Below are 17,774 nucleotides of genomic sequence, written 5' to 3' on the forward strand. Positions count from 1 at the left end.
ACTCTCTGAAAAACCCGCCACAAATTAACTTTGTTCTTTTTTGGGAGAATCGGGCCCAATGTCTCTGAAGACTGGATCACTCTGGAAGAGTTCTTGTGGTACTCTGCATGGGCCATGTGGGCCATGTCAACATTGGTAGTAGCCTACTGCATGTTGCACAATGTTACCACCATGGTGTTGCAGCCCTTACCACCAGCTACACAACAAGCAGCTGAGTAGGAGGAAAAGCTGGAGGAGGAGAAAGGGAGGAGGAAACCTACATTTACTGGCCAGGACATCCATAATACCTGTCACAACAACCTCAACTTCCCATTCACCAACACTTTACCTTCCCTTCCATCTATTACTGAGCAGCATAGCAAATAAAAACAAACAGAAATAAACATTCCAAACTAAATGTACAAATCAAATCATGATGTACTGCATAGACATCAATTACCCATTCTTAATGTATTCCCTTAGTGCCTATCCTCCGTGTGCCTTTGCCAGTCCTATCAGTTTCAATGTGGGTTTCAATACAGTGTAACCCCAGTGGCTGTAGTGTGGCTGGTGAAAGGCTGCTGACTTTCGGTGGGCAGGATGTGGATGGCCTTGAGAGATACCCTCATGCAGCTTTGGGCCCAGAAAGCTCAGGTTCAGACTGCACCATCTTGGCATGAGCGCCGACTGTATGGGTTGGAAAGCTGACAGGCAACAGCAAGGGCACTGGTGTTGGCAGTGGTGTGAGTAAGAGTGCTGCCATCCTGAGGATAGGAAGCTCATGCTCCATAGTTCCAGTGGCATTTCCCCAGGACAGTGCCTTACCAATCCTAGTAGCCTGCTGAAAGACTGAATGCTGAATTGCTGAGAGACCCAGAAAACCTCTTTGAACACTGCTATTTGCAGCCATGATGACAACAGCCTGAACTAGCATGGCTGAACTCAGATGTTGCAAGATTGCTGCCTGTGCTGCAATGGAAGTTGTTATCAGACACATATTGTAGTTCAGACTGCAAGTATGCTAATTGCATTGGCTGCTACTTCCATTTTGGAAAGGATGTTCTCCATCCTCTAAACAAATCCTTTGCAAAGTTGGTGCCAGATTCCTCCAGGCTCCTGGACAGTGACAGCAAGCTTTCTGGCAGATCTGCCAAAGACACTGAGCAAATTATTGTGCATGCCCAACAGCATCTTTCTGTATGTTTTCCTACTGAAATGCATGTTTTAGTCCTCTGCAGCAGAATTCATGTGCAACCTCACTCTTCAGAAAGCTACCCTATCCCTTGCCCTGGCTGCAACTCACTTGCGTCTGGTTGTTTCACCACATGCAGATCCCACCACAAAAGCTTTCTACTAAATTGCCCACAATGCCATTATCTAACCTGGTGACTGTGAGTTTGAGAGATGGCATTTGGGATGGGCACTTGGAAAAATTTAAGATAATTAGGCTGAGTCAACATGGTTTTAGTATGATGTGGGCAAATGTGAAGAATAAAAAAGTTTATTATCTAAATGGTGAGAGATTGCAGAGCTCTGAGGTACAGAAGGTTCTGGGTGTCTTAGTGTTTGAATCAGAAAAGTCAAACAAGTAATTAGGAAAGCTAATAGAATGTTGTTGTTTATTGTGAGGGCAATTGATCGCTAAAGTTGAGAGATTAAGCTTGAGTTGTGCACAGCATTGGCGAGCATACATCTGGAATATTGTGCACAGCAATGGTCTCTTATTTAAGGAAAGATGTAAATGCATCAGAAGCAATTCAGAGAAGGTTTACTACACTAATACCTGGAATGGGTGGGTTGTCTTACGATGAAAGGTTGGAGAAGTTAGGCTTGTATCCACCAGAGTTTAGAAGTGTAAGAGGCAACTTGATCAATAAGAACTTAAGAACTAGGAGCAGAAGTAGGCCACCTGGCCCCTCGAGCCTGCTCTGCCATTCAATCATTTTGTGGGCTCAGCTCCAATTAACCACCCACTCATGATTACCCTTAATTCCTTTACAGTTCAAATATCTATCTATCTTTGCCTTAAAAACATTCAACAGGGTAGCCTCAACTGCTTCACTGAGCAGGAAATTCAACAGATTCACGACCCTTTGGGTGAAGACGCTCCTCCTCAACTCAGTCCTAAATCTGCTCCCCCTTATTTTGAGGTGGTGTTCCCACTGGTGGGTGAAACTAGAACTAGGGGCTCCTATCTTATCTATTCCCTTCAGAATTTTTAATGTTTCTATAAGATCCCCATCTCATTCTTCTCAATTCCAATGAGTGTAATCCCAGTCTACTCAGTCTGTCCTTATAAGTCATTCCTCTCAACTCTGGAATCAACATAGTGAATCTCCTCTGCACCCCCTCCAGTTCCAGTACATCCTTTCTCAAGTAAGGAGACCAAAACTGTACTCCGTTCTCCAGGCGTGGCCTCACCAGCACCCTATACAGCTGCAACATGACCTCCCTGTTTTTAAACTCCATCCCTCTAGCAATGAAGTACAAAATTCCATTTGCCTTCTTAATTACCTGCTGCACCTGCAAAGTAACTTTTTGCGACTCATGCACAAGGACACCCAGGTCCATCTGCACAGCAGCATGCTGCAATTTGTTACCATTTAAATAATAGTCCATTTTACTGTTATTCCTACCAAAATGGATGACCTCACATTTACCAACATTGTACTCCATCTGCCAGACCATTGCCCACTCACTGAAACTATCTATATCCCTCTGCAGACTGTCAGTGTCCTCTGCACACTTTACTCAAAACCTTCAAGACCCTGAGGGGTATTGACAGGGTGGATGTAGAGAGGATGTTTCCTCCTGTCGGAGAATTTAGAACTAGGGGTTACTTTTTAAAAATAAGGGGTCGTTTATTTGAGACAGAGGAGAGGGCAATTTATTTCTCTCAGAGGGTCATGTGCTCTCTTCCTCAAAAGGTAGTGGAAGCAGAGTCTGTGAATATTTTTAAGGTAAAGCTAGATAGGGAGTAAAAGGTTATCAGAGGTAGGCAGGAATGTGGGGTTGATTTGACAAGCAGAGCAGCCATGATCTTATTGAATGGTGGAGCAGGCTCGAGGGGCTGAGTGGCCTAATCCTGCTCCTAATTCATTTGTTTGTATGTATGTATGTGCTTATTTCTTCTTCACTGTCTTCCTGCTCTCCCCCCTCTTTTTCTTCCACATTACCTGACCAGATTGCTGTTCCTGGTGCTTGTAAGTAGAAATGCACAAGGGTAGGGCCGTGGGGAAGGGCATAAGAGGTACACGATTACACCTGCTGCTTCCTGTAATGTACTAAACTCCTGCTGCCTCCAGTAACCAACTTGTCCAACGAGAGAGGGAAGTGTGTTAGTGTGTGTTGGTGCAATTTGTTTGGGTGTTGTGGCTGCCATGGTTCAATAGCTGGCAATATGTGAAAACTGTGAGGTTTGCAGCAGTACTAAGTGTATGAAAGTAAGGTGAAACTATGACTATTAGATTTGAGTCATGACTGCTAGAGACTGTTGTTGAATTGAGCAGTTTGAGGCTGGTAGTGCCATCGTTGGGAGATGTCATTTGAAAATACATGTAGTCCTGGAAGGTCATTGAACTTCTTGTGCAATTGCAACCAAACCTTTGGGTCTTGCCTCCAAGCATTGATCACCATGGCTATCTGGACCCACTGGCTTCACAAAGTTTGTCTGGAGTTTCTCCTGGCACCCTGCAGAAAGAGACATCTCTTTGCTCCCCTCCATCTCCTGCACCGTGGCATCGGATAGAGTGTCAGAAAACTTTGGAGCCCACTCTCTGTCATGTTGTGCCATTATTGAGTGTTACTCAAGTCTCTTCTAGAATAACTTTTAGCACCTGTTCCAGTCAAAATGATCCTCCCCTTTAGGAGGTGCAGTCTGGTTTTAACTCATCCCCTCCTCTTTCCCAATGCTCGTAGGCGAAGCCACTCAACAGTATGTTTAGCAATGGGCTTCATGCTATTGTCATTTTAATTAGCAGATAGCATGAAGTTTAGGAGCTGTATGCATCAGAAGCAATGGCTATTGGGTAATTGACATCATGATCCTAAGGCTGTTTTTTATTTTTTTCAAATAAATATAGATAACCCAATTCTTTTTTTTTCCAATTAAGGGGCAATTTAGCTTGGCAAATCTACCTACCCTGTACATCTTTGGATTTGTGGGGGTGAGACCCACACAGACATGGGGAGAATGTGCAAACTCCTCACGGACAGTGACCTGGGTCCGGGATCGAACCCGGGTCTGCGGCGCCGTGAACCAGCAGTGCTAACCCCTGCAAGTCTGTTTTTAAGCGATGGTCATTTTGTTCCGCATAGAGTCTTGGTTGAACAGAATCTGATGTATTCACCAAATTATGAATGATTTGTACTTAATGTTCTAAAATTATCTAACTCTTACTGTTCCAGGGAAACAACAGTTCTACAGAGGAAGACAACCTCTGGATATGTGAACCCAGAGAACATTTGTGCGGTTCCTTGTGGTCAACAGCAATATAAAACTGGCAAAAGCCTTAAATGTCTGCATTTTTGGGAATGAATGATAGACTACACTGGGGAAAATGTTCTCAAAGAAGTGGGGGTGGAGGGGGGGCGAATTAACAGGGAAGCTAAGAAAATATGAAATTTAATTCCACTACATTAGTTTACATATTAAAGGAATAAATATTCAAATTGTTAGGCTGTTAATCGTATATCAGAACCAAATTGATCTTCCAAAATGCTTAATTTTAAAGTAGCATTGTGCTGCATATGTGAACCTAGAGCATATGGATTGACGCTGCATGGCTTCACATCTATCATTCCACAACACTGCATTGCAAAGTACCAAATTGGGATCAGGTGTTTCCTTTCAAGGAAAGCAGAAAACATCATGAAGAAAAAATATCTCCTTCTGTTATCTTTGGATAACTCTTAGCAGCACCTTTTACTGTAGGTCTGGCAAAGGCCAGTGAACCATTTATGTTCTTTCTCTCTTTTCTACAGATAGTGCACATTATGTCAAGGGTCAGAACAGGGCAGTAGAAACATTAATTCAAAAGAGTGAATCTTATCCTAAATGTAAAGTCAAAAACAAAATATCATACCTTTGAATCTGGTGAGCATTTTAACAGATTTGAGTCTTCAACCGGTTTCTGTTGCAAATCAGTGAACATTTTAGGCTCGCTTTCAGGTAATGCTTTTTCGACCTTTGTTAAATAATCCTCAGACGACTGAAAATATCTGTAGAAAATACTATCTCCTGCTGCAGAAGATTTAGGTTTAGGGGAATCATTTGAGCCATCCAGACAGGCTTCTGTTTGTAGCGGTGAAGACAGGTTTTGTTTCTCATTTATTGCATGAGAAATAATAGTTGCTTTTTGCAAGTGGTCACTGGAGACGCTTGTGCTCACTTCTAATACAGAAACAGGTCCGGTTGGATTCTGTTTTTCCTCCTCAATCTCTTGAACTATATTTTCTGTTTGCATCAACTGTAAAGATGTGGCTGTTGGTTCATGTACAGATGTACCACGTTGGTTAGAATTGTACTCAGTTGTTAAAATTGGAGAATGGGTCATATTATACATGTCTATTGTCACATCGTCTTCCAACTCCTGCTCTTCATATATTGGTGGTAAAGCAAAAGGATAAATTCTCCTCCTGTTGATGCGGTGACTCAAAGGTGTGTCCAGGATCAATGCTTCCTGTTCTAAATATTGAAGTCCCATTTCTCCCTCAAAATCTGTGCTTTTTGTGGCATGACCATTTGGTACATTAGCTAAATGTGCAAAAAAGTCAAAGGTTTCCTGTGGCTCAGTATTTCTTCCTGATTCAACCTCCTCCACATCTTTCATGCTTTCATTTGTAAAACCACCAGGATCAGCTAACTGACCAGATTTACTTTTCCCAAATACAGCAATTGAATTTCCATGAACATCATTAGATTGGGTTGATTTCACAGAATCAGTTGTTAATACAGCAGTACTCTGTGTTGGATCAATAATACTACACTGCTCTGATAATGCCGCAGGAAGTTCCTGGGCCATGTGATCAGAGTTATTTTCTGTTTTCATTATTTCTGAAGATGTTTCTGACAAGGAATCTTCTGCAGCAATTACAGTTTTGCTTAGCTCAGTTCTCTGTTCGGTTTCTTTTACAGGATCCTCTGCTCCTACTTCACAATCATTCACTTTGACTCCAATTGGCTGAAATGCAGATTCTGTGCTGCCAGTTGCTTGACTTGTTGAGGTAAGGTTTAAGAGGCCTGACCCTTCCTCCTGGTTTCTTACATCTTTAGCAGCATGTACCAGAGTAAGGTCGGTGCCCAGTGGCAATAAAGGTGCCAAACTGATACTTTTCTCTTGTGGTTCCATCACTATTGAGACATCTTTCACATCAGCTCCAAAGATTGATGGAAGATTCTCAGAAACTTCTGCCAGAGGTTTGTCTCGTCTCTCTTCTCCAGAAGTACATCCGAGGGTATTTTCAGACTCCTCTGTTATCTCCGAGTGTACTACGCCTTTCACTCTCTCAACATTAACTTCTGCTGTCTTCCTTAATTCCTCAGGTTCTTCATCAATTGTATTGTCTATTGGTAAATTATTTGTGCTCTTATTTAAGTCAACAGCGTTCACCCTCTCCATTAGGCTGGCAGCTTTTGTTATATCTGAAGCTGTTTCTGCAGTAGTAACATCATCTTTGTTAACAATGCTACACGTTTGGGTATGTGGTGTAATTGGTTCTGTGAGAGCCACCCATCCAACACCAGATTTTGATACTGGTGGTGAGGTCATGTTGCTCTCAGTGGCTGGTCCTGTGTCTGATAAAGACACTTGTGCTACATCAGGTAGCTGAATGCTTGGAATTGCCTCCTTGACAGAAAGAATCATTTTTTGTATCTTTCTTTTTTTCACTTCATTCACTGGTTTAACCAAATCTGATAATGCAATGTTGGAGATTTGTGGAGAAATCATGCACGTCCCATCTTCAGATTTTGTGGTTAGAATACTGGAGTTATTTTGGTCAGTTGACAAACTTGACTGACCTATTTTTAACTCGACAGAGCCTGACTGAAAATGATCTGCTTCTGAGTTTGGTTGACTTTTACCAACAACAGACACAACATTTTCCTGTGTGTCATTAGATTGGGTTGATTTCACAGAATCAGTTGTTAATACAGCAGGGTTCTGTGTTGGATCAATAATATTACACTGCTCTGATAATGCTGCAGAAAATTCCTGGCCCATGTGATCAGAGTTATTTTCTGTTTTCATTATTTTTGAAGATGTTCCTGACAAGGAATCTTCTGCAGCAATTACAGTTTTGCTTAGCTCAGTTCTCTGTTCGGTTTCTTTTACAGGATCCTCTGCTCCTACTTCACCATCATTCACTTTGACTCCAATTGTCTGAAATGCAGATTCTGTGCTGCCAGTTGCATGACTTGTTGAGGTAAGGTTTAAGAGGCCTGACCCTTCCTCCTGGTTTCTTACATCTTTAGCAGCATGTACCAGAGTAAGGTCGGTGCCCACTGGCAATAAAGGTGCCAAACTGATACTTTTCTCCTGTGGTTCCATCATTATTGAGACATCTTTCACGTCAGCTCTATGGATTGAAGGAACATACTCAGAAGCATTTTCATGTGTTACCAGAGATTTATCTTGTCTCCCCCCTCCAGTAACCTGTCTGGAGTAATTTTCAGACTTTCCTTGTATATCTGAGTGTTCCATCCCCATTAGTCGCTCATCATTAACTTGTACTGTCTTCACTAATTCCACAGGTTCTTCTTTAATTGTGTTGTTCATTGTAACATTATTTGTGTTCTCATTTAAGTCATCATCTTTTGTATCTACTAGCCTGGCAGTTTTCATCATATCTAAATCTATTTGTGTGTTAGTAACATCCTCTTTGATAACTCTGGTACTCAGTTGGGTATGTGGTGTTACTCGTACCGCTGAAGATATTATTTCCTCTTCTACTTTTGTTGCTCCTTCTAAAATGTTATCACTATCTGTAGCTATTACTCTTTCTACTGAATGCGCCTGGGATTCATCAACTGTACATGTCTCCGTGATTAATTGTGCTCTTGATTGCATAGTGATCAGTTCTTTCTGCCCCATGATTTTTAAGGCAGTCTCTTCATCTTCTGGATTATCTGAATTTGTTGCACTTGCATTCCCGTTGTCATAGCTGTTGATTTTTTTTGCCATTTGTTCATTAGAGTAGGCCATTTTGGAATTATTCAGTGAATCTCCATGCAAGGTACTTTCAATTGCCTCCCGAGCACAATTTTCCCCAAGGGCAATTGGTTTTGCTAACTCTGCAATTTCATCGCTCTGTGTGTCTCCCAAATTTGATTCACCGATTATGTTAGGTTGTGTACTTTCCCACGTATTCAACAAACCAGTACTTTGTTGAAAACACCTGTACCACAAACTGTTTCCTGATTGGCTACACTTGCTTGTGCTAATAGGTGTTTCATTGGCATCTTTTGGCATTGCTACAAAGTTAGATGCTTCTTCGTTGTCCTGTATTTCTTCAACCGACTGATTTTCTTCAACGGCCTGTTCAGTTACAGTTTCACTATTTGCAATTGAATGTGCATTCTTGTCTGAATCTAATAATAAAACTGATGATTCTTGATAGTACCTATAGAATATACTTTCATTAGCCAAGGAAGGCTTGATTGCTTTAGAAAGCTTGGGCTCAAGAGAAGAGGCTAGAGTACCTGCTAATGAGTCTGAAGTCTGGTCATGTTCCTTTACAGGAGAAATTTTAAATAATTGATCTGGTTTTTGAGCGTACAATGATCCCTCATTCTCTAGAGAGCTGGCCTCTGAATTCTCTGGGGATTGAGTAGTTATAGTGGATTCAGACTTGTTAACCCCATATGACTGCATTGCACTTGGGGCTGCAGCAATTTTAGAGACAGTGGCACTTGGTATTTTGAGATGTTTATCATTCTCAATTACAACTGTTGATTCATTGGTAACATTAGTACTTGTGGCTGCATCTTCAGTTCTTGCTTCAACAGTTGTCAGCATGGATGAGTCCTTACTCATTTGCTTTTCCAATACTTCAGAAGACGACTCCTCGTTTACCTGTATTGTGTCAGGTACTGATTTCCATTGTGTTGTTTGACTGGACTCCTTTAATAATTTCTCAATTGCAGATCCAGTGTCTGTTGTGAGACTTCTGGTGGTTAACCCTGTTACATTATCTTTGTTTTTATACTCTTTTGGCATGTCATTGGTAGAGGCATCAGGAATACCCATTTCATTATTGAACACTGCAAAATGACCTGATACTGTTGTGTGTCCATTTGTTTGAGTGCTGCTGGCAATTTTCAATTGTGCATCATAGTTATCATTTAGTATTACTTTTGGCGTGTCTAATTCATTGCACAGATGGATTGTTTTCACTGGGTTTGTAAAAGAGACATTTTTGGTTGGATCAGTAGGAGTGTCAAAATTTTCTCGCACCAGGCCTTGCTTTTCACTCTCGCTCACAGGTTCTGTTTTCTCAGTCTCTTTTTCCATATCGTCTTGCTTTGAACAAATGACTACAGGAACTGCTAGAGCCCCATCTTCTGAATTGGCAACAATACTTTTTCTTTTCCAGTCTGTATTATCAACTTGTTGGTCAGTCTCTCTTAAGGGAGTAAGATTATTTAAATTGACTGGCTTTAAGTTCTGAGTTGTTGCTGCTTCAACTGCATCTGCTGTTGCTTTTGGTACATCTGTTTCATTTCCTTTTGTACAGATTGCCTTTGAAGCAGAGGGAACATGGAACGTTTGCTGGGGGTCCATCTGAATAGTTGTTTTGGATGGGCTATCAGTTTGAGCAGTTATTTTGCTTGTTGTTATGTCAGCATAATATTCATCCCCGTGGCTCTTATCATTATGATCAGTGAGTAGCTGAATGAAATATTGTGTGTCCCTCTTTGGTACAGAACTTCCATTTGAATGCAAGTGTTCAGGTGTCATTATTTTACCTGGGACAGATATGTCATCTGGATTGACAGCAGATATCTTTTGTATACTAGGTATGTTTGATACTGATGTATCAGGTTGTAATACTTGCTCTTTGGTGCTATTTATTGTGCCTGTTGTCACTGGGCTGCACTCACTTCCTATTTTCGTACAACTTTCTTGGTAGTGTGGTCCAGTTAATTCTATTTCCCTGCTGACTCCACTTAAATAAATTTGCTGCGTCTGTGGGTCATTTTCTGTTTTAGCATCTTGGGCCAGCCCAGCTTTGTTTGATGGAAATTTCACAATGTTGATTCTGGGCTGTAATTCAGAATTTCCCTTGCCATTATCTATTAAGGGTACTTTTTCTTCTGATGGTGTTTGGATCTCAGTCACTGTTGGAGCTTGCAAAAAGACACAATGATTAATTTCTTCTTTCATTTGATTTATAAGTGGTTGATCAACCAATGAAATCAGACTCCTTTCATCTACTTCAGAAATGATGGGACATAGTGGCTGGAATGGTTTTCTCTGACATCTCCTCCTTCTGATTCTCCGTGCTCCACGGTAAGTTGAATAAGTGATGGTTGGTGGAACAGGTATGTCTTGTTCATTCTCCGAACTATCTGCTTCATCGGCTCCATGTTCTAAAACTTGGCTATCCATTTCTTTGTGTTCACTTGCTACAGTGTGTGGCTTCATTAGGGGTTTCCGATTAACAGCATCCTTCTCAGTGCGGACTGCACCAACATCCTTCTCCAACGGACTACCTCGGCTGAACTTCCTGAAAATTAAAAGAAAAACAGCACTTAAAATTGCTACTTTCACTCTTGGGCATAGTGATCTAGTGGTATGGTAGAGGACTAGTAACATAGAAGTTTACAGTTCAAATCTCACCATGGTAATGTGTGAAATGGAATTCAACAAATACGATAGTCTATGAGTTAACATCAGAAAGCATCGCCATTTGAAATAAACCAAACTGGTTCATGAATGCACTTCAGGGAGGGGAATATGACTGCTTTGGACCATATGACTCAAGTCCCACATCACATAGTCAACTAATTTATGCAAATAAATGTTGCTTTGTTGGTATTGGTCACGTCCCAGGAAGAAATACAAAAAAGCTATATATCTTCTGTGTAGTTTGGAATGCTGTTTTAAATCAATGCAAGAAAACCATAACACTCTTAAGTGTGATGGATGTAAGAAATGTTTATACATATTGTATTATAATAAAAATTGGGCGACTGGTCCGGTACCGTAACATTAGTGATGCGTCACCTAACAATTGCCACCATTTCAATCGTAATACTGGAGCTAAGCCAGAGGGAGATTTTTTAATGAGATAAAGAGTAGCATTCATTTGACACTTTTCATGACCACTGGATACCTCAAAGCCCTTTACAGCCAATGAAGTACATTTTGAACTGTAAGTCTTACAACGCTAGGTTAAAGCCCAACAGATTTGTTTCAAATCATTAGCTTTCGGAGCTTTAACCTGGTGTTGTAAGACTTCTTACAGTGCCCACCCCAGTCCAATGACGGCATCTCCACATCGTAATAGAGGCAATGCAGCAGCCAATTTGCATTCAGCAAACTCCACAAGACAGCAATGTGATAATGATCAGTTTTCTGTTTTTGTGATGTTGATTGCAGGATAAATATTGGCCAGGACACTGGGGATAGTTTCCAGGCTCTTCTTCAAAATAGTGCCATGGGATCTTTCACATCCAGCTGGGCAGGCAGATGGGGCCTTGGTTCAAATGTTGATATTTTCCAGTGACTACTTTCAACTGCCGATGCCCATGGCTCACAGAGACAGCAGAGAACCGTGCTGGGGTTTCAGTCTCAGTTTCAGCCACTCACTGCTTGCAGGGAAATAGATTGGGGCAAAAAAGATGCCTTAAAAAGGTGAGATGTTAATCATCCCTTTTCTTTTCCTATGGGGCCATGGGACTGTTCATGACTGCTCAGTGAGCTTAGTTCCATTTTCATGAGCTTGTGGCTCACACACACTGTGCACAGTAACTGTCTAGTTTGTTCTCCATCACTTCAACTAGAAATTAGACTTTCACTAAAGTTCCCTGATACCTCAGCAGGTAAATGTCTCTCAGTGATCTAGCACCAATGCAGAAAGATCAGAAAACCCTGCTTCAAATCCTGGGGTTGCACTTTACGTGTCCATGCCACACATGTTTTCTGTGGGGAGGCAAACAAAATAGGATTGGTGCCCACGACACCATTTTCTCACTCGCCCTCAAGCCTATTCCCATAGTATTGGGGTGGGGAGTGGGGCGGGGGGGGGGGGGTCACCCACCATATTTAAATAAATAATCAAGGGTTAATTGGGCTCGTTAAGAAACCAATTGAGCCTGATGATAAGCTGCCTACACCATAAAATGGTTGGAGTGGGCAACCCAATTTAAAAAGATATTATCAAAGGACAGGCCGGAAGGGGGGGGGCTATGTTTGGGGATGCCCTTTGTGGTTCTTGGGGCACATCCCCGCCCCCAAGATAGTACTCCTTTTTTTCTTCCTACAAGCCTGCTCCATTAAACTCACCAAGATATACCCCCGACCCTCCTCGCTAAACTGCACAAACCTTGCTCGTCAAGCGCCTGGATGTGCCTGGTTCCAGGATACTTTCTTGTTCCTGGTTGCAGTCCCAGCAGTGCCTACTAATGTGTTCCAGGGACTGATGAGGCTGCCAGCCGATCTGATTGGCTGGCAGCTCCTAAAGGCGGAACCTCCTCTGCAGTGAGGGGTAGAAGAGCTACACTACCCCAATATAGCTCGGCTGCAGAATTGTATGTAGGGTGGGCTGACAGGAAGTGGGCTTCCGGGATGGTTCCATCCGCACCTATCACCCTCATCTCCCCCCCCCCCCGGGTAATATTCTGCCTCTGGTTACTCTGAACATAAAGGAGGGCAGTGAGCAGAGGCGGGTGGGATGTCCTTGGAAAGTTGGGGGTTGACTTTTACGCAAAATTGACTATTACACGAGTTTATATGGTAAATCAAACATTCCTGCTAATACCTGCATCACATATTTTCCGGGTTTTCCATGATAAACATGAAGCTAGTAATCAGGGGTTATTTTAAAATAACTATCCCATTATATAGTCAATTGCTGACTGAATCATGACCTCAGAAACATTAATCAGTTCCACCTGACATTAAAGTTAAAAGGTGTGTGGGGAAAAACTGTCAGTGAAGATCATTAAGATTTGTTGTATATTAATCATGGGCATTTATCTCATAAATTAAATGTCAAGGTGACTGCCTCCCATTTCAGTATTGTTTTTAATTTTGACGGTCATGGGAATCCAGGTTAATGTAGCAGTTCAGTTATACTATATTTCTAAATAAAATAATACAACATGCTGGAACTTCAGATCTCAGTCACAGCTGCGGGAAAATGCCACCCAGATAAGTGCTGGGAGTTCAGGCTGCTGCCAGTTTCCCAGTGGCCCACAGGTAGTTGACCAGTGGTTGGGAGTGTGACTGAAGGTCATGGGATAGGGGGGAAATGGAGGACCTTGGAAGGGTCCCACTCACAAGCCATGTGGCCGTGGAAATGGTTGCGATTGGCAGTGGTGGACGGTGGTGGGGGCGGCAGGGGGAAGTGATCGATGGTCAAAACTGGTACAGGTGGAGAACCTAGTGGAGTGGTGTAGCGACAACAATCTCTCCCTTAATGCCAGCAAAACTAAAGAGCTGCCCATTGACTTCAGGAAGCAAAGTACTGTACACACCCCTGTCAGCATCAACGGGGCCGAGGTGGAGATGGTTAGCAGTTTCAAATTCCTAGTGGTGCACATCTCCAAAAATCTGTCCTGGTCCACCCACGTCGACGCTATCACCAAGAAACCACAACAGCGCCGATACTTCCTCAGGAAACTAAGGAAATTCGGCATGTCCACATTAACCCTTACCAACTTTTACAGATGCACCATAGAAAGCATCCTATCGGGCTGCATCACAGCCTGGTATGGCAACTGCTCGGCCCAGGGCCGCAAGAAACTTCAGAGAGTCGTGAACACAGCCCAGTCCATCACACGGACCTGCCTCCCATCCATTGACTCCATCTACACCTCCCACTGCCTGGGGAAAGCGGGCAGCATAATCAAAGATCCCTCCCACCCGACTTACTCACTCTTCCAACTTCTTCCATCGGGCAGGAGATACAGAAGTCTGAGAACACGCACGAACAGACTCAAAAACAGCTTCTTCCCCACTGTCACCAGACTCCTAAATGACCCTCTTATGGACTGACCTCATTAACACTACACCCTGTATGCTTCATCCGATGCCAGTGCTTATGTAGTTACATTGTATATGTTGTGTTGCCCTATTATGTATTTTCTTTTATTCCCTTTTCTTCCCAGGTACTTAATGATCTGTTGAGCTGCTCGCAGAAAAATACTTTTCACTGTACCTCAGTACACGTGACAATAAACAAATCCAATCCAATCCAAGAGTCATTTAGATTCAAAAGGTTAACTCTCTTTCTCTCCACAGATGCTGCCAGACCTGCAGCATGAGTTTATCCAGCATTTTTCACTTTTCTATAAGGGGGAAAAGTGATTGACGGCCAGAAGTGGAAGCAACCAAAGAGGAGAGAACTGTGAGGAAGTGGAGGAGGGATGTCGATGTCCAGAGTCAGGGTATGGAGGTCAGGGTGTTGATCTTGAGATCAGAGGCATAAGGGGTAAGGAGGGGGAAGCAGCCATAGTGATTGGAATGGTGTTTTACATGTAAGTAATTTATTTATTTTGCAGGGAAATTTAGGGTGGAATGCCCTGACTACAACAGCTAGCAAGGGACAAAGCAATGCTGCAATGTTGACAGATAATTTGTTGTGAATGCAACAATTTGGGCAGCACAGTGGTTAGCACTGTTGCTTTACAGCGCCAGGGTCCCAGGTTCGATTCCCGGCTTGGGTCACTGTCGGTGTGGAGTCTGCACATTCTCCTAGTGGCTGCGTGGGTTTCCTCTGAGTGCACCGGTTTCCTCCCACAAGTCCCGAAAGACACGCTGTTAGGTCATTTGGGCATTCTGAATTTGCCCTCTTTGTACCCGAACAGGCGCTGGAATGTGGCGACTGGGGGCTTTTCACAGTAACTTCATTGCAATGTTAATGTAAGCCTACTTGTGACAATAAAGATTATATTATTTTCAGGCATTGGCCTAGAAATTGAACTGCATACCATTTGTTCTGCAGTACTATGTGGCTTTCTAAGGCTCCAAAATAATGGACATGAGTTGTGCAGTAAGCATTAGACCTCTTTATTCCATTAAAAGCTACTTCAGGTATTGGTCAACAATACCCCTTGTCTATCCTTAACTGATACGAAAGGCTGACTTTGAGTCAGAAGTCCACATTCATGATGTTCAGAAAACAGAAGTAGTTTTATATTTGTATTGGCAAACATTAGAAATAAGGTATAATTTTAAGTGGGTTTAATTTTAATGTTTCTGAGCTTGGAATGATAAAACGTATGTTTAGATTAATAATAATCTTTATTAGTGTCAAAAGTAGACTTTACATTAATATTGCAATGAAATTACTATGAAAATCCCCTAGTCGCCACACTACGGTGCCTGTTCAGGTACACTGAGGGAGAATTATGAATGTCCAATTTACCTAACAAGCACATCTTTCGGGACTTGTGGGAGGAAACCGGAGCACCGGGAGGAAACCCAGGCAGATACAGAGAGAACGTGCAGACTCCGCACAGACAGTGACCCAAGCCGGGAATCGAACCTGGGTCCCTGGTGCTGTGAAGCAACAGTGTTCATGACTGTGCTACCGTGCCATCCTCATGCCGGACAAAGTTGTTTGCATGCGTGTTGTTTGGTTTAACTTGCAATTGCGTTTCTATTGTGCTTAGAGAGGGGTACGATGTAAAAAGCAAATCGAAGTAGCAGTACTTGCTGAGCAGCTGGGGGATTTTAAGGTAGAACAAAGAACAAAGAAAAGTACAGCACAGGATTAGGCCCTTCGGCCCTCCAAGCCTGCGCCGACCATGCTGCCCGTCGAAACTAAAATCTTCCACACTTCCGGGGTCTGTAACCCTCTATTCCCATCCTATTCATGTATTTGTCAAGACACCCTTTAAATGTCACTATCGTCCCTGCTTCCACCACCCACTCCGGCAGCGAGTTCCAGGCACCCACTGCCCTCTATGTAAAAAACTTGCCTCGTACATCTCCTCTAAACCTTGCCCCTCGCACTTTAAAGCTATGTCCACTAGTAATTGATCCCTCTACCCTGGGAAAAAGCCTCTGACTATCCACTTTGTCGATGCCCCTCAGAATTTTGTAAACCTCTATCAAGTCGCTCCTCAACCTCCGACATTCCAGTGAGAACAAACCGAGTTTATTCAACCTCTACTCATTGCTAATGCCCTCCAGACCAGGCAACATCCTTGTGAATCTCCTCTGCACCCTCTCTAAAGCCTCCACATCCTTCTGGTAGTGTGGCGACCAGAATTGAACACTCTACTCCAAGTGTGGCCTAAATAAGGTTCTATACAGCTGCAACATGACTTGCCAATTTTTATACTCAATGCCCCGGCCAATGAAGGCAAGCATGCCGTATGCCTTCTTGACTACCTTCTCCACCCATGTTGCCCCTTTCAGTGACCTGTGGACCTGTACACCCAGATGTCTCTGACTGTCAATACTCTTGAGGGTTCTGCCATTTACTGCATAGTCCATTTACTCCATCTGTATTAGACATTCCAAAATGCATTAGTTCACATTTGTCCGGATTAAACTCCATCTGCCATCTCTCCGCCCAGGTCTCCAAATGATCTAAATCCTTCTGTATCCTCTTACATTCCTCATCACGATCCGCAATTCCACCAACCTTTGTGTTGTCCGCAAACTTACTAATCAGACCAGTTACATTTTCCTCCAAATCATTTATATATATATATATATGTACTACGAACAGCAAAGGTCCCAGCACTGATCCCTGCGGAACACCACTAGTCACAGCCCTCCAATCAGAAAAGCACCCTTCCAATGCTACTCTCTGCCTTCTATGACCTAGCCAGTTCTGTATCCATCTTGTCAGCTCACCTCTGATTCCGTGTGACTTCACCTTTTGTACCAGTCTGCAATGAGGGACCTTGTCAAAGGCCTTACTGAAATTCATATAGACAACATCCACTGCCCTACCTGCATCAATCATCTCTGTGGCCTCCTCAAAAAACTCAATCAAGTTAGTGAGACACGACCTCCGCTTCACAAAATCGTGCTGCCTCTCGCTAATACGTCCACTTGCTTCCAAATGGGAGTAGATCCTGTCTCGAAGAATTCTCTCCAGTAGTTTCCCTACCACTGACATAAGGCTCACCGGCCTGTAGTTTCCTGGATTATCCTGACTACACTTATTGAACAAAGGAACAACATTGGCTATTTTCCAGTCCTCCGGGACATCACCTGAAGACAATGAGGATCCAAAGATTTCTGTCAAGACCTCAGCAATTTCTTCTCTTGCCTCCTTCAATATGATGGGGTAGATCCCATCAGGCCCTGGGGACTTATCCACCTTAATATTTTTGAAGACGCCCAACACTTCGTCTTTTTGGATCTCAATGTGACCCAGGCTATCTACACACCCTTCTCCAGACTCAACATCCATCAAATCCTTCTCTTTGGTGAATACTGATGCAAAGTACTCATTTAGTACCTCACCCATTTGCTCTGGCTCCACACATAGATTCCCTCCCCTGTCCTTCAGTGGGCCAACCCGTTCCCTGGCTACCCTCTTGCTTTTTATATACGTGTAAAAAGCCTTGGGATTTTCCTTAACCCTATTTGCCAATTACTTTTCGT

At 42.9% G+C, this 17,774-nt stretch overlaps 1 protein-coding gene across 1 annotated transcript in view; it reads right to left on the minus strand.

The window, feature by feature from the left end:
• The window catches only part of LOC140427982 (uncharacterized), a 158,342-nt gene that overhangs the window by 104,775 nt on the left and 35,793 nt on the right, over positions 1-17,774 (minus strand). The window contains exon 2 of the mRNA XM_072513907.1: positions 5,064-10,707. Within this exon, the coding sequence (XP_072370008.1) occupies positions 5,064-10,707 (5,644 nt within the window). The remainder of the gene's footprint in view (positions 1-5,063; positions 10,708-17,774) is intronic.

The sequence above is a fragment of the Scyliorhinus torazame genome, chromosome 8, assembly GCF_047496885.1.
Source record: "Scyliorhinus torazame isolate Kashiwa2021f chromosome 8, sScyTor2.1, whole genome shotgun sequence".
Classification (NCBI taxonomy): Eukaryota; Metazoa; Chordata; class Chondrichthyes; order Carcharhiniformes; family Scyliorhinidae; genus Scyliorhinus; species Scyliorhinus torazame.